Source organism: Tympanuchus pallidicinctus, unplaced genomic scaffold, assembly GCF_026119805.1.
Source record: "Tympanuchus pallidicinctus isolate F22 unplaced genomic scaffold, pur_lepc_1.0 scaffold8, whole genome shotgun sequence".
NCBI lineage: Eukaryota > Metazoa > Chordata > Aves > Galliformes > Phasianidae > Tympanuchus > Tympanuchus pallidicinctus.
The window spans coordinates 22,191,495-22,211,402 of record NW_026294802.1 but is presented as its reverse complement, the minus strand read 5'-3'; the positions used below and the strand labels follow the sequence as shown (position 1 = coordinate 22,211,402).

The 19,908-nt window shown below is 36.7% G+C and overlaps 1 protein-coding gene across 1 annotated transcript; it reads left to right on the top strand.

Annotated features, from left to right (window-relative positions):
* The first annotated feature begins 6,838 nt into the window (after window positions 1–6,838).
* Window positions 6,839–19,626, top strand: NTS (neurotensin). The gene is made up of 4 exons (XM_052668555.1): window positions 6,839–7,078; window positions 10,166–10,227; window positions 16,581–16,805; window positions 18,701–19,626. The coding sequence occupies exons 1-4, from the start codon at window positions 7,018–7,020 to the stop codon at window positions 18,845–18,847; spliced, it is 495 nt and encodes a 164-aa protein (XP_052524515.1). The 5' UTR covers window positions 6,839–7,017; the 3' UTR covers window positions 18,848–19,626.
* The last annotated feature ends 282 nt before the right edge of the window (window positions 19,627–19,908 follow it).

The following is a 19,908-nucleotide window of genomic DNA, read 5'->3' as shown; positions in this document are numbered from 1 at the left end:
CATTTAATACTCTTTAATCCTACTTTTAACGTTGTATTGTTAAAACATTTTCAGTTAGTGCCCAAAGAATTTCAGAAGTATCTCACTGAAACGAAGAGTTGCAATCCAGGGCTCTCTGTTTAAATCAACAGTTCATATTCTTCTTCACCATCGGTACTTGAAATTTACAGATACAGACAAGCTAGAGTTTCAGCAATTGAGTCATGCTATTCATCATAGAATTAGGCATGTATGAAGGTGTCTGCAGGACTGGGGCTACGTCATGTAGTGATTAGAAAACAGTGGCCTCTGGGTCTCAATTAAACATGGCTCCAACAGCACTAATCAATGCACAAGGGGTGTGGTCTGAAGCTGAGATCATGTCTGCAGTACAAGGGATGGCTGACATCACTGTGCTAAACTGAGGTGTGAGCACCCTATGCTAGCTGAATCCCCCAGTTTACCTACAGTGAAGACAGCAGTACTGTTCTTTTCCCAGTCTAATATATTTCTGTTGGGAAGAAGTAGGGGAGAAAAAAGCTTGGAAATGGATAGCAATTGCACATGTGGAACTACTATCATGACACCTGGTCAGGAGCAGGATGCTCTACTCTTGATGATTTTGATAAGTAATTGGGGTAAAGGTTGCATCTCTTCAGCAGTCCCAGTGATAAGCCTTACCAACGCAAACAAGGCTACAAGGCTGGTATTGCCTGCTGCAGATGATGCTTTTTTTTTCTTTTTTTTTTTTTCTTCTTTCCAGAGCAGCATATACTTACAGCTGCATACTAGTTTAGACACAGCTTTAGTTAATTAATGCTTGAAAAGCACTGAAATTGAAAGGTGTTATGCAAATGCAAAATATTCATCAGATGAAAAGCCTGAATGCATTTTTTTCAGAAAAATGTTTGTTTTCTTTTGTTTTGTTTTGTTTTTGTGTGTTTGCAAGTGATTCATTGCTTGTGTTTGCTGTTGCAAAATATTCCTATTACCACCCTGTCTTTCTTTATTGGAATGTCTGCTTTTTGGTCTCCAAGGAATTTCTTAAATGCTATACATGCAAATTTCAGTTTACAGATGTGCAAATTACATAGATGCTTTTCATCTCTCATAGGCTGCATGTTGCAGAAAGGGTGTAGATTTGGAATCTGCATGCTGGCACAATATTGAAACCACAGCTCACTGTGGCTTTAAAGATATTTTGGTTGTAAAGATAATTAATACATCAAGAGCAATCTAATCTAACATTTTTTAAAATGATTTACATGTAAATGGTGATACCAAGCACCTTGTATATGAATAATAAATTTAAGTAAAAATAGTTCTTTTACCCTGTTTAATGAAGTTTTCTGAAAAAGGAAGATAAGTAAAAATAATAAGCAAATACAAGAAACACTTCTACATAATGAGGTCATGATTGTTTTTTCTCATGCTACAGCAGACTACAGTCAGTCATGCTACAGTCAGTGACTCCTGAGGCTTCTTCTTATGAAAACTGAAAGGTTACTGATAGTTAGGAAACTTGTTACAGTCTCCTGGTGAGGAACCCGTATCATGCTAAATCGAAGGTATCAGCATGATCTCACTGATTTACAGCAATAATAACATGTTGCTTCTCTACTGTGCACAAAGGAAATATTCCTCTGCATTTTTAACACAAAGTAGTTTCGTGGCTGTATGATTTCTAAGTAACTAGTTAAATTGAAACTGTCTCTTGGGAACAAAGAAATAGTGTGATTATTTAAGAAATTTGTGAAGGTGGCCTAAGAGGCAAAATAGAATACTTTCAATAATTACACAGTGCAGGGTCCAATTCCTACCTACATTATGTAACTGCAATATAACAATGAATACTACATATATATTTGGTTGCCATGTTCAAGGGAAATCTGAGGGACAATTGTTGACAAAATCAAAATATTGTTGGAAAAAGGCAGTCACGCTTCTGAATGCAGATCAATTTCATTTCACTCTTTCAATTTAGCACAAAATTTTCAAGCAGAATCACCCTGATAAACAGGGAGTCACACAAACACACAGTCTTCAATAGAGTTACATCAGGCTGTTCACCCATGTCCATTGTATATATTACATGCTGAAAGTTGCATTAAAATATTCATGGTTCACTGGAGACAAATGAAAAATTGATTAAGTTGGCTATTTGGAGAAAATATGTAATCAAGAAATAACAAAGATGCAGTCTGGCCTGGGGATGCACTGCTGAGAGGTGAAAGTAAGCAGGAGGTGTCCAAAGCATAACTCCCATGACACACTGTGGTGGCTCTTCTAAACTGCACTGCTCGCTAGTATGAAGATACCAGTAAAAGAAAAAAAATGGAAAGTAGGAGTAGGAGGGAAGATAGTTTTCTTCCAGCCTATTTTATCCAAAATAACTTTTCCTAAACAATGCCCAAACATTTACACATACATATGACTGAAAGGTTCACAATTTGGCAGTTCATAATAGTTTTAACTGCACATACATATAGCTGCATACGTTCCACACTTGCTTTACAGTCATAAAGACAGAATCTATTTTGCCAGCAGAAGGATTAGGGAATCTCAATGTCTCAAAAATGTAATGCCTATGTTTAAAATTAAAAAAAAAAAAAAAAAAAAAAAAAAAAAAAGAAAAAAGAAAAAATGAGCCTTCGTTCTATTGAGATGATAACACCTAAAATATTCTGTGATTGGAGAACTGTGGGCCTTTGGGGTACTAAGATGTTGTTGCTATTTGAAGTGTCAAAGTATCACAAATAACAACCTTGCCAGACACGTAGTCCTCAGATGCAGAGGCTGCACAGGAGTGCCTCTTTCACTGCCTCTTTCACAGTTTCAGAGACTGGAACTTTAAAACTTAAAGAAATTAGCCATTAGGTGTATATAAATCTGTGCTGATTTGCAGCTCATTGCAAAATGTGTCATAGATTTGCTGTGTATGAAAAAAAAAATATCTGATTAAGATAATGATTGCTTTTAGTTTTTTGTTGTTGTTTGTTGTTTTTTTTTTTTTTTTTTTTCTACAACAATAAATTTTGGTATCATTCTGTTGGATCTTCAATGTTTCCTTAAAGTGCACAATCTCACAAATTTCAAATATCATATGACAGAATGCGTAAAGGAGATGGAGTTTAGAATGGAGGGGATGCTTAATTTTTTATTTACTTAGGAATGATCCAGTTTGTGAAATGTCTTCCCTTATTTCCGAGTTTTTTTATGATACTGTCAGCAGCAGCACAGATGGTCTCCAGAGTCTTAAGACTTTCAGCATTTGACCACAGTGCTAAAATTTGAGCATCACTGTCCTGACTAAACTGAATGAAAAACCCTAGACATATTTTGTGACAAAGAAAGTGATGCTGCAGAATTAAACTACCTGAGAAACTCATCTGCACTGTCTACTTTATACTTCAGATGTTCTCTACTTTTCTGGAGCTGACATGACAGAAATTGATGTTTCCAGTTTTACATCAAGAAAATTAACTTAAACTGCTGGTAGCCAAACTGCTGCAGGGGCAAAGCAACCTAAATCAACTAAATTTGAATTTGATATGATGAACTAGCATCTTGAGCCAGTGCGCTGTTTAAAAACTTGTGAAATAATTCCTAGGTGAATGAATCTTGAATGATTCATCTTCCAGTTCCATACTTGTTACATCTCCTGAAGGTTTGGATACAACATTCCACTCCCCCAAACAAAAACCACACATGAACACAAAAATCTCAGACAAATTAATAATTTAATATCAAAATACAAACAGCCTGAATTGGATCTCATTTATTCTCACTGTGCTTATTTTTGTTTCTAAGGCATAAAACTGCTAACTGGAAACAATGAATCTACCATATTATAGTTTCCAGTATTTCCTATGGCAGAGTGGTTCTCTCCTTTCTGGTGCGTACAGTTTTTGTGTTAGGTGTCATCCACATGTAGAGATGGTATTTTTTTTTGTTCCAGTGATGAAATAAAGATATCTGTTCTTTAATGAATCTACCATTTGCCTAATAGTTTCACTATCTTCAGATGTCTCACAGTTGTGAATGGAGATGATTTGTGGGCCTGGATAGACTGTTTAAATCATGTTGAGGGCAAGCAGATAAAATGATTCCCAAGTGGACTAACGTTAATGAAGAGCTATACATGTTTTCTCTAGCTGAGAAATACTTAAGAAGAAAGAGGGATGGAAGGAGGTCTAAGAATTTGTTTTCCTTATAAAAGTTTTTTCTGGGATAATCCTTTGCAAGAAAACAAGGCTCTTTCTCACCTTGCAGAAAACAAGGTGATTTAAGGCATTCATTTTTAAAAGGCTTAAAAGTACTAGCATGCAAAGAATAGAAGGAGCTACAGATGTAGAAAAGAGTTAGAAAAAGCAATCACAGGAACATCTGGGAAATAGAAGATAGTTTAGTTCTATTGGGAAAAAAAGATGTAATTGTCCAAACTCAGTTATGCCTGATCCAGGGCATTTGAAGATAATGTGTGAAGAACATTCAACGTGATGAGAAAGCAAAGACTTTTAATACTGAAGTTTCTGCTTTTACATTTCTCTTGGGAAAAACAAAACAAACAACAACAACAAAATAACAACAACTAAACAGGTGAAAACAGAACAATTATAAGAAATATTATGGCTCATAACATAACATACAGTCATTTCCTAAGATGCACGAATATTAGAATTCCAGGGTTATTATTTTTTATTTTAAAGCAATTAGGTGATTTTTTTAATGGCAGGAAAACTGGCAATTACTCTCTTCCTGAGGAAAAAAATAAAACATCATTCCTATAAATTCCAGTTACATAAGAATATGGGCAATTACACTATTGAGGAAATCTGTGACAGAGAGTAGGCACTAGAAAATACCTATGAAATATGATTCTCATTCATAGAGCTGCCTGAACTGCAGAACACCCACAGAGCAAAATCAGCTGCAGATTGGTCTTTCTACATCACGGAAATAATAGAAAATGGGACTGGAGAGGAATATGAGTGGCCATCTAACCCCCATGCTAAGGCAGATGAGCTGTAGCTGAAACTTTCTGGCAGACTAGTATAGCCCACACAATGTGATAAATTTTTCCTCCCTTCCTGCCTGCCTTCCTGCCTTTCCCTTTCCCTTCCCTTCCCTTCCCTTCCCTTCCCTTCCCTTCCCTTCCCTTCCCTTCCCTTCCCTTCCCTTCCCTTCCCTTCCCTTCCCTTCCCTTCCCTTCCCTTCCCTTCCCTTCCCTTCCCTTCCCTTCCCTTCCCTTCCCTTCCCTTCCCTTCCCTTCCCTTCCCTTCCCTTCCCTTCCCTTCCCTTCCCTTCCCTTCCCTTCCCTTCCCTTCCCTTCCCTTCCCTTCCCTTCCATTTTTTCCTTCTTTCTGTTTCCTTTTTAGTAAGGCAGAAAATGTGTTCCCACCAGTACACACAAACAGAGCTAATACCACTGGAATGCACTCAGCTGTATTTTTGCATGCATTTAAGCATCTACAACCCAAAATAGCTTACAAATTTAAATTTTATCCTGTTACAAAAGTTGATTCAGGGAAGAAGGAATTCAGTTAATTGAACTCTTCCCACCAGATGTTCTCTGCAGCAGGGTTTTGAAATTTCTGCAGGTTTTCTGTTAATGAGGTATCTGTTTCATGGCACAGACAGGAATAGAAGGTAGATAAGGACAGAGGCACCCATCACCATCGAATTTCAAAGGAAACTTTCTATAGTGAAGAGAACATTAGTGCTAGCAGAATTCTACCAGAGTGCATTCCTGCTATATGTGGCATGTACATCCGTCCTTAAATGCATTCACAGAGACCAAAATGTTCTGCAGTGTAATATCTCCATTCAACAGATGGAGCATTTCTCTGTATCTGAGACAAATCATGCTACGAGCAGCGCCGCGATGGAGGCTGATGCTAGTCTTCAGCTTCTCATTTGCACACTCCACGTTAAAGGTTAACCTGCCCTACCGTCTATTTCAGACAATTTCCGTGCCTTTTATTTTTTTTACGGCCGGTCTCTAGGATGCAGAGGACTGACCGGGACAGTTAGTGGCAGCCCCCCTTCCCTCACTGCCACTTCGCTCGTCCTGGGGCAGCGCCGTCTGCCCCGTGCTGTCTCCGCTTCGTCCCGCGGTGCCCCGCGGCTTTTTGCGCTCGTGCGTTCCGGGCGCTGGCTGCAGAGTCCCCTCTTAGTGGGTTGTCTTACCAATGTCGTGAAATTCAAGCAGAACACCTACACCTTTGGATAAACGTCTTGACGGAGCGCTTACTCTCCTTGAAACAATAGCTGTTGTTTCTCTTTTCGGAAGGGGTAGTCTGGTTGTGGCGGACGTTAGCACTTCTTTGCACCTATGAAAAACCTTTATCAAGTGACTTTCCCGTTATCTCTCTCTCTCACACAGACTTCATTTGTTTCTATTATCCGTTGTCTCCCCCGTGTTCCCCCACGCTGCAGGGAAAGCCAAACCAGACGGCAAAGCACATCCCACGACGGCCGCACGAGGTGCTCGCGTCTCGGCGCAACCCGTGACCCGGCGCATCGCACGCGCAGGTGTCCGAGAAACTGCGGAAACTTTTTCTTTTCATAAATAATTATCATATCTGTAGATGGGAGCTTTTCGAGCTCAGCGGGCAGGTCGCTGCCGGGATACGAGCAGTCGGGCGCGTGGGTGGGAGTGGGGATGCTGCGCGCCCCGCTGCGCGCCCCGCGGGGCTCCGCGTGCGTCAGGCGGGAGGTGGCGTCAGCGGCGGAGGGGGGCAGCGGGAGAGGGGGGGAAAAAAGATGGGGGGGGAGGGGGGGGGCGAGGAAGGAGGGGGCGAGGGGGTGGAGGGAGGGCTCTTCACCATGAGGCGATGGCGGCACCGCCGTGACATCACCCCGAGGCTTATATAGTTGGGGAAGGGTCCGGGTCCACCATCTGGTGCCTGCGGCCGCCCGCCAGTGTGTGTGCCGAGGCGCGGAGCAGCGGAGCTCTCTCTGTGTGTCTGTCTGTCTCTCTCTCCGTCTCTCCCCAGGATTTATGGACTTTACTTTCTAGAGAGTGGCGCTGCAAGGATGAGACCCCAGCTGGTGTGCGTGGTGCTGCTGGCCTTGGCCTCCTGCAGCCTGTGCTCAGGTAAGCTCCGCCGCGCCCTGCGCCCCGAGCCTCCGTGCGGTGGGCAGCACCACGCGGCCAGCCGCTCCCGCAGCCTCGAGCGGGACCGAACGGGGCGGGGTGCGCTCGGTCTGACGCGGCTATGCCCTGCAGGTGCTCCCGGCTCGCACAGAGCGGGCTCTGTCCAGCATCACATTTTCCATCACTCCCGTAATTTACTCCCTATCTGCAAAACATTCCCCTCCGCAGCATCACTACCATGGTGTAACTGCAGAGTGGTCATTGAGGAACGTCGATGTAGGCTGTCCCATTAATTATGTTGCTACATTTGTGATATTTGAATCCCAGGTATTTCCAAGGTATCATAGATAGTGTGTTTTCTTCTTCCTTCCATCAAAGTCCAATCAGCATGACTATCTTTATATGTACTGTAGTCACTTTTTAGTAGCTGAAGTACCGTTTTAGGATTCTAGGGAAAAAAAAAAAAACAATCACTAGCAACTGCATTGATATGACAAAAAATGCTTGTCACAAAGATGCTGATCACACAATAGGATACTAGCTGAAAGTGCATTTCTGCTCTAAGATCAGTTGCTTTAGATACCTTAAAAATAGGGTCATACATGAAAATGCACTGCCAGCTTGTTTGGAAAGTGACAATAGCTAAGTGTGTGTTATTTAGATCATCAGTTTATGACAAAAAAAAAAAAAAAAAAAAAATTGCAATTAAACAGGTGTACTGTGACAGATGTGTAGTAGAATAGTCTTCAAAATCCAATCTCACTAGTGTACAAATTACTGTTACTTGTAACTCCATTAAAATGTAAAGAGTAGGTTTAAAAGTAGATTAATTTTTTAGCTTCAGTATCCAGGAGGATTCAGAATTCCTTGTTTTGGATGCAAGTTTCCGGTATACATTCCCCCACAGAAGAAAAATGTAACGCACTTAAACTTGTATTTTGTCATGGCTTAAGCATAATCATTTTGTGTGCTTTACAGACCTGGTGTTCTTTGGGACAGGGCTAAAAGTTTATTATTTTCTCTGCATATGTATGTAGATTTTTAAGCAAAAACATGACTAGTATTTTCTGTGAGAAAATTTAAAATTCATAAACCACTGAAGTCAAAGATTCCAGTGGAAATTAAAATAGACTCGTATAAAAAAGAAGCAGAATTGTATGTATAACTGACATGATGGTTCATTTGCTTGAAAATTTGGAATTATATTTAAATGAGAAATGTCACAGACAAGTTTGTGTTGAAAAGCCAAATGAATTTTTGCTAATGTGGACAAGTAAGTCATTAGGAAAATGATCAATTTTCTTTTGAAAATGTTTGCTCTCAGGGGAAAGTGTGTTTTAATAGAAGACAACTATTTCTGTAGAATGTAGATATACAGAAAGAAGCTATATTTCCTATCAATAATAAGGTAAGCATACAAAAGACAGCAAAGTGTTTGGATTTTCCTCAGATTTGAACAATAATCTGTAATCAGATTGTTCTCTTGAGTGTTTGCTCTTTTTCTGCTTTTACCCGTCATCTGTCTCTTTCACTCCTGAATTATCTGAATACACTCCGTTTTCCTCCAGGCTTTGTTTCATTCTTCACTGTGCGAACAGCTTCTTAAGTAATATCCTCCAGATATTTTCTCATTAAAGATGTTTCTTAATACCCATCTATTCAGTAAGCTTTCCACTTCTGCATCTGCCTTCCACCCTTGGTGGTGGGGAAACTATGTTCTGTTCTATATAGCTTTTACAGGGTCCTAACCAGATATGAGTCATTTCATTGCCCCAGAATACAACAAATTGTGATGCTGTCTCACATGCACTATTCATCCCTTTGCAAGAGCTGTTAGTATCAGTAGTCAAAATTCAGGTGAACATGTGATGCCAGCAGAAAGGACTTCATCACTGGTGAAGCTATTGAGAAACTAGGTAATGATGAATACAGGTAGTGCTGAAAGGGCTGAAAGGCATTAACTATAGAGAAGTTACTAGTGACATGCTGCAGTACTGACATCCAGTCTTTATCAATATTTTAAGTAACAATTTTTAAGTAAAAGCAGTTAGTGTAGCGTACTAGTAATGCAAAGCTGAACATCAGCATCACTGCAGAGAAAGACTGACATAAGGCACAGACATTTTTTGGTGACTTTAACACAATTGGAAGCAGTACAACTGTGCAAAGTGATTGTTTAGTAAATATTCACTTCTATTAAAAACTCCTTTTAGCAGAATCACAACTGGTAGAAATGTCTGAGGAGACAAAGAACTTGGGGATACTATTTTACATTACTTGTATTAGAAGATGCTATGATTTTTCACATATGGCAGAAGCAAAAGCCAAAAATGTTCCAGAAAGCTACTTCCTTAGCAAGTGATAAGCATAAAGGTGGTTAAAAACTGAGACTTCTGGTCTCTTCTTTGCTGTACTGTACTGTACTCAGGCACAGAAGATGATCACTCTAATGACTCGGGGAATAGATGGCTGCTGTGTGAGAGCAGACTGGATTGGAGACAGAGACAGTCTAATAGATCTGAGCATAGCCCTTCAGCAAAGAAATGTTCATAGGGTTTCCAGAAGAATGGCTTATCTCCAATAGACTGTAGTAGAATGACTTTGCATTAATTTGCTGGTCACCATTTAAAAACACCTTGAAGATCCAAGTTGAGAATGTTTGCAATTGCTCCCAAAAAACAGCAGCTAAGTAAATGTTAGTTAGTAGAGGTGACAAGTAGTAATTAAGAAAATCAGTCTGATTTTGGATGAAGAAAATTGCACCATTTTTTGTACTGAAACAGCTGAAAATTAATGGGCCTGTCTACAAGCGAACAGTGAATTCCTTCATTCATGTCAATAAGCTTGGTCATGCTTTGAAATTTGATGGATATCCCTTTCAAAATAAAGTTTTGGTACCAAAAACCTCCTTATAGTCTCATTAGAACACAATGCTGTGAATCCACTTTTATTACTGTTTTTTTTTTTTTTTTTTTTTTTTTTTTTTCCCAAAAAAACCTCATTTATATATCTATATTTTGCTTGCTGAATTCAAATGTCCATGATTTATGATGAAATAATAAACATATGTTACTGGTTTATTCCCAGATTCAGAAGAGGAAATGAAAGCATTAGAAGCAGATTTATTGACCAATATGTATACATCAAAGGTAATTATTTTTCCTCTTTCAGCTAATGGTTAGAAAGCAAATGAATTCTCATTACAAACCTAAAAGTCTTCATACAAAGCAATAACCTATGGTCCAGGCCTGAAAGTTCAGTGCTAGACATCACTTTGGTGTAAGATTTTCTCAGTTCAAAGGAAATTTAAAGGTGTTGATGTGACACACACAAAAAAGTGTTCCTCACGTGTAACATTGATACTTTCATTAAACTGTCAAAAATGTGTAGAGAGATAAATTTATAAGAGGAAATGTGTTTCCAATAAGATTATGCCTGCTGAAAGTTAAATTAACCTTTAGTCAAATCTCTAAGTGAGATTTTTATGTGGAAATTTTTTTCTATGTGCATATAAAATTAAGACAGTCATAAAGCAAAATCTGTTAATACATATGCTGATTTTGGTTTAGGAATTTCATTATAATGTTAGTACAAGAACATGGGGACATGACTATGAAACTATTAATCTGGCAAATGACATTTCCTTGACAAGTAGCCAGACGATGAATGATAAACATGTTATTTAAAACAAGTAGACAAAAGTTCTGTTCCAAACTCATACTAATGTAGGTGAAGTAGCAAGTGTTGCACATATGTATTGAACAAGCTGACAGACATTTCCTCAGTACTGTTATTTTCCACAAGTGATCTAAGCCTAGTGTTTCTTCAGCAATATTTTGAAGAAAAAACTCTGAAACAAGATTCCTAGGCTTAAAGTAGAATGATTTAACTCTTGGTGCTTGATTTCACTGGAAAATAAAACTACATTCTTCTGAAAATTTAAAAAAAAAAAAAATTCATAAGCCAATGGCTAGTTGTAAAAAAAAGAAACAAAAAACCTGCCTGCAAGACTTATGTTTATACTGTATTTTCTTATATGTGAGCTTTTCCACAGCATCATTTGAATAAACCAGGATAAGAAATGAGGCTGGAAAATACATTGTTCTGATCTGGTCCAGCAGTTCTTAAGTTCCCACATTCTTTACTGGCATGGTAGATCACAAACAAACCTGTTTGCCGCTGGTTTCTCTAAAGTAAAGAAAGATTTAATAGAGATTATTTCCCAGAGACAAATTTTAATGTTCTTTAAATAGTTCTTTCTCTGCCTGCCAAACCATAATACGCCCTGGGAGAAAACCCTGCAGCTATTCTATTGCTGCCACAGATTAGAGTGGAACTGTAACTGTAAATGCCATTTCCATCTTTTTTTCTCTTTTACTGTAGAGTGCAATTGAAGGTAACTAAAAATGCCCATATAAAGTGCACCTGTTGATAATACAAAGATGTTTGTTATATACTTTTACACATTGTTTTACGTCATGTAACTTAATTTTTAATGGCTTTATGGTATAGATACTGCAAGTGACATGACACCTGAAGTTGACAGAAACAATGGGTGATGGAGACATTTTAATTCTAAGTGATAGAATTTTAAATCACTATTTTAAATTAATTAGTATAAAATTAGTATAAAATAATAAAATAATAAAGTTAGTATAAAATAAGTACTCTTTCTTGACAGTAAAGGCATAGTGGAACCACTTAAAAGGTGTATGAAACTACTTCTACAAGAGATAGATCATTATTCCAGTTGTTACTGAAATAATAAATTATTATTATTTTTTTGTTGGCCTTTGCTAGTTTTTAGTCTTCATTAGAATAGAACCATGTTTCTGACTTGAAAGACTAGTTTTAGGATGGTATGCATGATAACTGACTGTCTTTGTGCCTGAGATTAGTCTCTAGTTGAGAGCAATTACCATTAAATTGTATTAATCATCTTTAACACTGACTTGGTAATCATCAGCAAGGGAAATCCAGCCAATTAAAAAGACTCAGTGGTTCTCATCAATAAAGTGGAAGGAAAATAGAAGGAAAAAAATACGTTTATGAAAGCCCAGATCTAATGCAGTAAAATGCAGTAAAATCATTCATGTTTCTGGTATTTCACAGAAAAATTCTAGCTAAGTAGGTACTTGTGAAGTATGGCATCAAATCTATGCAATATTATGGAAATATGCTTTTTTACCATATTCTTTTGACTTCACAGACTGTTGATAAATGTCTACTGGTCTTTTGCAAGATACTCTTTAAAGTCACCCATGTGCTGAATATATCTCCATATTTAAAAAAATTACATTAATGCTTTCATGAACTGCCTTCAACATTTAATATAGCTTATCACCTTTCCCTGCTGTTATGCCTCAACAAAGATACAGGGATCAAGCAAGACCCTAAAAAGTTTTATATGTCTTTCTTCTAAGATAAAGTCCAAGGAGCCTTTTGGAAGATTTAGTAAGATAACGTAATCTGAAGTATCACAAATATGCAAATGATTACCTGCTGACTGTCTTTTGCATCAGAAAGATACATCTACTCACAGCTTCTTAAGTGCTATCGTGAATCCACCATTTGCATGAAGACTGTCTTGAACTCAAACAAAACTGTAATGCTATTAGTTCAAGGAAAAAAAAAAAAGAAGGAAAAAATGTTTATTTGAAGGAATCATTATTACTAGGATAGACATTTGAGATCCCTACATACACAATTTTTTATGAAATCTTGAACCTTCTGAGCTTGAATGCCTGTTCCTAACTGTATATACCCAGAAAGTTTAGCCTTTGTATCAGGCAGATGAGGCTGCAGCTGTCTAAGAGTTTCTAACTTCCTGACTCAGTTATTGCATGCAAGTCCTTACATTTGTTAGCATTAGTATACATCACAGAAAACCTTAGGATGCAATTCATGTGCTTAAAGGCAGAAATTATTTTTGTTATCATTTCTACTGTTACGTTTTGAACAAAATTCAATTACTGTTCCGAAAAGGAACCATTGAAGCACCTATGTAGAGACAGTGCAGAAGTAATTCTGAGTCCTTTATGTGTTATTAATACTGCTGGAAAATAAGTGGTCTCCCTGTCTTATTCTGTGTAGAGGAAGTCATTAAGCAAAACTAAAGACAGTGAAGTACACCAGAAAAGGCACTGTAACGAGCCCTCAATTCTCTGCATTGTATCTCAGGAATTCTGTAAGCTAAGTCAGGTGTTTTACCTAGTTGTTCAGTACCATGGATTTTGCTTGGTCTTGAATCTTTTTCACCTGCTTTCACTAGATAAAGGCAAGATTATAAAAAAAGGAGAACTGAATATTTGTATTTATTTTATTTTAATTAACATTTTGGGGGTATTCATTACAAAACAGAAACAGCAAAAATTATATTAAAATGTCCTGGAGCATCATTCAATCATAAATTGAAAGAAAAAAGCATGTATATTATCACTTGAGATTCTCTGTAGTTTTCACAGGAAAAGGTACTGTCTAAGAGGGAAATATTCCCAAGCTTGTTTCAGTTTCTTAGACAATTTTGAGTTCACTTTCAGTATTTAAAAAGGTATGGGAAACCATATATCTGAGTCATATTTCAGAAGCATGTTTAACAGTGGAAATGCATGTATCATATTCATTTCATGAATTCTTCATCATTAATAATTTTTAACTGTGATTCATATGGCAGTCTCTTTTGTTCCACCAGGTACCTCCCAGATTTTTTCAAGTTAATCTTCAAAACAGTTTATTCCTTCTTGGCAGATACAATTTCTTTGATCTCTCATGTAGGTGTTTTTCCAAAACATACATTGAGCAACTGTAGTTGGTATTGCTTAGACATCTGTGGAAAATATTTCACATATTGAATGTCTACCTGAACATTTGTGTTACAGTCATCTGAAACTGTGTTTTCATGCTTTTTGTTTGTTTCTTTGTTTTTTTTTTTTTTTTTTTTGTTTATTTACTTTTTTAACATGCCCTCTTCAGTGATTTTCCATAACCTATAAAACAAAGCTGTGTGATTGTAATACTTGCTGTAATAGTGAAGTAGATTATAAGAAAGTAACATGCCTGCACTGTTCAGAAACTGGACATGATCTAGAGAGGTCCATGTTCAGTTAAAAAAGTATTTCACTCTTGACTGAAGTTCTTAATGCTTCATAGTCTTATTCTGGGAGCTGGCAACAGTGTAAGTCAGAAGCATGCGTATCCAAGTGAAAATACTTTGAAGTGATGCATGTTATTAATGAGAATTAGACTCCCTTGACTAACAAAGTATGCTTGCATACAGCACTGTAAGATTTTTTCCCTAACCTCATAAGTAGCAGCCAAGACCAATTGCACATAATGGAGACTGCAATTTAGGTATTTTGCTAATACAGAGAGAAATGTTCCTTAAAAAAAGAAGACATACATCAAGGTTACATAAAATAATAACTTCAGATCAAAAAGATCCAGTCATATCCATCAGCATAGTCTTGTTTTCAACTCTGAATTCTCACTTTCTCACACAGTACTGCTCCTGGATTTTATTCTTCATTGCAGTTTAGCTGGGGATGTTCTAGTTCATATTTCTTTCATATACAAGGAGAAAGAATTGTATTGGAAAAGCCTCCTCATTTGGCAAGAAAAGCTCTGTGTTTGCATTTCACAAATACTTTAAAACAGAGTAAAGATTTTGAAACTTCAGTGAACAGTTGCTTTTTGGCTAAATTAACTTTTGCTAATTAAATCAGGCATTCTGTACAGATGTCAATTTTGTTTTGAACCTGCCACAACTTTTCAAGTAATTAGACTGATGGGATGCCTGAGTGGAGAGCCCAGATGAGACAGCACATGAGCCCAAATTGAAAAATGTAGAACCTTCTGAATAAGGTTTGAGATTAGTTTCTTCTCAAAACAAAATACTGTTTGCTATCCAAGCCCTAATAGAAATCTAAGAACATAGCAGTTTTACTAAAAAGGCTAAATTAGTCTCATTTTGAAATTCATGCATGTACTAGTTGCATACTGAACTAATGATTACGGTAAAAAGGCAATTTCTTGTAACTACTGTTATTAGTGATGAGAGCTTTTCTTTTTTCTTCTTCACTTATCTACATTTTCTTTCTTTTAGTTTAAAAAACAGTTGCAAATATGCAGAGATCTTGCATATAATACCTCTTTGTTAGAAAATTTCCTTAAACAAACAGCAGGTTGTGTGATTACTCAATGTTCAGCTAGGTAAAAACTGCATCCACACACTTATTTAATGCTGTTGGTAAGAGGCAATATCTGTATTAATGTAATACCCGTATTTAACTTAACACACGCAGGAAAAAGAAACAACATTTCAGTTCATAGGTAGAGCAGCATCCTAATATATGCCTCAAGGGCATTAATTGCCATTAATAAATAGGAATTTGCTATTTGACTTTTGATTGGAGATTGCTGTGTCACTGGTTCTACTTGAATGAAACTAATCTCTATATTCAGCACTAAGAGGGATACAATTTAGAAGAAATAATGACTAGGGTAATAAATAGATCATAACCAAGGAATTGACAAAGACAACAGAGAAGGAAAACAGTGATTGAGACAGAAATTAGGTATTTCTAATGATAATTTAAAAAAACCTACTTCAATAACTGTCTTAAAATAGTGCCATTAAAAAGTAAAAATTCTTGTTATCATTTGCTAAAGGTTTTAAAAATCAAATTACTCTGAAATAATGTAAACTATTGGATCACATTATGGTGACATTTCTCTCTTTATTTCTGTCTTCCTGTAATATCTCTGAATTGTTCCATTATGGACCACCCAAAGACAGTTGATCTCATGAGGCATTTCAGTCTAGCCACCAAGTTCGTCTTTTGCACAACTCTATTTCACCTATACTCCATCTTCATCCAAGCCCCTAGTCCTATTCACATCACTTAACACTCATGACTTTCCAGTATCCAAAATCCCTGGGGCTTACAGATTCCATAACACTGGCTCCAGCTTCACCAGACAACTTGCCCTGAAGCAGGGACTCTGTTCCATTTCTTTAGGAATTTTGAAATGACTGCTATTTGTTCTGAACTGGGGAGGAGCATCTAGTTAACCACAGGCATCTAGCTAGGAATCTGGCACTGGAAATTTATCCACTGGGTCTGACTCACTGTCCTGATTTACACCTATGAATTTATATTATATTAATTTCCATTTGTGTTTTTGTTTGCACCTGTGCAGAATGACTATGAAATGCTACCTTTCTGGTTTGGTAACAGTTTATTTTTCCATCATGTATATCTACTTGGGGGGTAAAGCAGTGGGGAAACAGTCTTGGTGTTTTTAATAAAGGAGTTGTCCTAATTTCATGCTCTAATTATTGTCTTAAAGCTTGACAGATGAAAAGAACTTCAAACAAACAAGCTTCTTCCTTCCAAAATGTTTAAATGTCATACATTACCACTCAAAACAAAACAAAACAAAAGTTGCATTACATTACGTACCATGCGTAATGTAACATCATACAACATCTTTGTATTTTCAGATGAACAGAGCAAAACTTTCTTACTGGAAAGTGACCCTGCTAAATGTCTGCAATCTTATCAACAACATGAACAACCAGGTGGGGGAAACGGTAGAGGTAGATGATGAGGATCTCATTTCTGGAAGACAGTTCCCTGCTGCTCTGGATGGCTTCAGCTTGGAAGCAATGCTGACAGTGTATCAACTCCAAAAAGTTTGCCACAGCAGAGCCTTTCAGCACTGGGAGGTAAAATGAAGTGTCACAAGTGCATGTTTCCATGACTGTTACACTTTCAAGCTCTGTTTGTCGTCACAATGGTCTTTTCTACTTCAGATCCCAAGTGTTCCTCCAGATCTTAGGTGCTCTTGGCTTAAATCACCCCATCACATTGTCTAAACTATCCTATGTTTTTGCTATTTTCTAATATTTAATACTGATAATATACCACTTAGTGAAAGAGTTGTGACTTAACATAGCTTCTGAAGAGGTGAATATCTGTTTTGGATAAAGACACGTGAACAAATGTCAAAAATCCTTAACTACATAATTTCTCCACTCTTTGTAACTATACCAAGGAGTGAAATAAACATACGAAAATGAGCCAGAGCACAAAATTAATATGTGCTTAACAGACATTAAATTACTGCAGATTTATTCAAGCATAAGTAAATTTACACAGAGTTTCTGAAGGGCACTAAGACAAACAGGATTCAAAATACATACATGCCATGTACACCTGTAATTTTACCAGGTACTCTGAACTTTTTATAATTGCTAAGAAACTAATAGCAAGGGAAATCCTGATTTTCTGTCCCTCCAAAACTTAGGGTTGCTACTCCTAAATAGTAATTGTTTTGTGATCCATCTGTGATATGTACCTTATTGTAACATTCATGTAAACACACTGGAAAGAATCTAGTCATGCTGTAAAAAAAACCCAACAAAACAAATATGTCTAAATATCAGTACCCGCTTTCCACTAAACCGAGATTCCTCAGTTATCACAGTTCATGGGCAATTTGACTGAGTCCTGATCCCCTTTTGCCTGCTGAAGCAGAGCTATGTGTTTGCTTAGGGTTCTCAGTTCACTGTACCATCTAGGATGACGCATAAAAAAGACTGCATCTTTTGAGAGCCAGAGTTTTCAGAGGATTCTTCACTGATACATTTATTATTGAAAAGGATCTACCATGGAATCAATCATGTGCCATAGCCTGGCTTAATCATGGCTCCTTATTTTATAGTTGTACCATCTTTTGTGGTGGTTGCAAAGCTCCACTTCTAATTATACTGCATATGAAATTTAAAAAGGATGCTTCTGTATCAACCTAGGAGCATGGTTATCCAGTGCAGAATTTTCTGAGGCACAATAGGGGGAGAAAGAATAGAGCTAGAGGGAGAAGAACTGAAGAAGACTTGAAATAAACACTTTATATAATGAAACAAATTCTTGCGATCTTACTCATCCAGGATTGACTCCAAACTCTGTTGAAATCATGAGGTTTTTTCCATTTATATCAACAGGATTTAGATGAGCACTCATTTATTAAGTAATTAAGTGACTAACAGAATTTGATTGCTTAGGAAAATACTGAGGTGAGTCTAAAATGTTTCTAGCTTAATGCCTTTCAGCCTGGCCATGGAAGAGCATGGTAAAAGAACGGATGAAAATAGATAAAGCAGATATAAATCTGAAGAAAATACTTAAAAAACTATAAATAAAACTCAAATGCAGTTAAATAACATATTTTAATTGAAAAAATTGGTTTTCATGTACTTTATTTCCTTTCTTTTTACACATTTTGATTTTTAATGTAGAAATTCTGTGATAAAAATATTCCACAAAATCTGAAATTAGCAAGGAGTGGGTGTTTTAGGAGGTTTTTAGGATAAATTAACCATTACTGAGTGACAGTGATAAGGAAACTTTAAGTCATATTTAGCTCCAGAGTGACACACCAGCTTTCTTATAGCTAAATCCAATGGTCTTACTAGTTTCAGTGGAATTTAAATATCACTTCTCTGTACCCTGATCTTCGGGAAATGTCTGAGCCTGGGGCAAATAGAACTCTTGTGGAATTGATGATTTTCAGTAGAAAAAAAAGCCATGATAATATCCTGTCTTTTCTTACATCCTACAGTTACTTCAGCAAGACGCTTTTGATCTAGAAAATTCAAGCCAAGAAAAGGAAATAATGAAAAGAAAAAATCCCTATATTCTGAAACGGCAACTACATGTGAACAAAGCTAGAAGACCATACATACTCAAGAGAAGTTCATATTACTGATGCAGCAGAGGAAAACAATGTGTATTTAGTTTATAGGTAACTGTGTGTTATAGTTATCTTATTTAACTTTAAAATCATACCTGTGTGAAAATATACTATGGAAGATCATCAAGATGATAACATAACTGTGTCTTTTTTGCAATTGCTGTTACTTGATTGTGATTTTTTCCTACTTGAGATTAATTAGACCAATACATTTTCAAATAAATCTAGTTTCTAAGCATGACGTATTGTACACAATTGAGATTTCAACATCCTTCCAACAATATATCAGTCTTTTCCTATTTTAGAAAGAACACTGTCATACACTGAGAAAATGGATACCATCCATAAATCTTACTGAAATTCTTAAAAATTTCTTACTGAAACACCTCAAACATGTATAGGCTTGCAAATTTTTATATGATACAGTAGTCTGACCTGCCACAGCATTTTATATATTGTCTAGTTGAAATTCTTAGGGATCAGATCTAAACAAAGAAGGCAATATGGTCCACTATTAAATGGTAAGTCCAAAATTCATATTTGAAATGGCCTGCTTGTAAGCGAATTTAAGTTCTTGATTCCTAATTTGTCTCTGAAGAGCCATAATTTAAGAAAATACAGTAATGAGACTTCAACAAAGTATGTGACTTAAAGCAAAGGCACATATACTTCAGAATTGTGGATATCAGTGGTTAAATAAGGAAAAGAGTTTAAATAATCAGTAAACTAATTTATGGTGTTTACCTTATACATGAGTGCTCAGGAAAAAAATAAAGACAAAAAATAAAACATGATTCATGCTTTTGTGGTGTTACTGGTAAATCAGTATACTATATATCCAGTTATATGAGAAATTTTGGAAAAATATTTGAAAGAGGACTTTAAGTAAGAACAACTTAAATTTACTATTGAAATTCATTTCCTTTTCTTTCCTTTACAAATTCATAATGTCAAACAAGTAGTTCCAGGAGTTAATAATAGTCTCAGAATTCCACAGACACAGGGAAGATTTCAGCATGAAAAGAGGTGTTTTCAACCTGTTAAGTACTCAAGAGCCACTGAAAATTCATGCTCCA

Coding starts and splice junctions, on each gene's coding strand:
- NTS (XM_052668555.1), top strand. CDS start 7,018: ATGAGACCCCAGCTGGTGTGCGTGGTGCTGCTGGCCTTGGCCTCCTGC. Junction 7,079..10,165: donor CTCCTGCAGCCTGTGCTCAG/GTAAGCTCCGCC, acceptor GTTTATTCCCAG/ATTCAGAAGAGGAAATGAAA. Junction 10,228..16,580: donor CCAATATGTATACATCAAAG/GTAATTATTTTT, acceptor TTGTATTTTCAG/ATGAACAGAGCAAAACTTTC.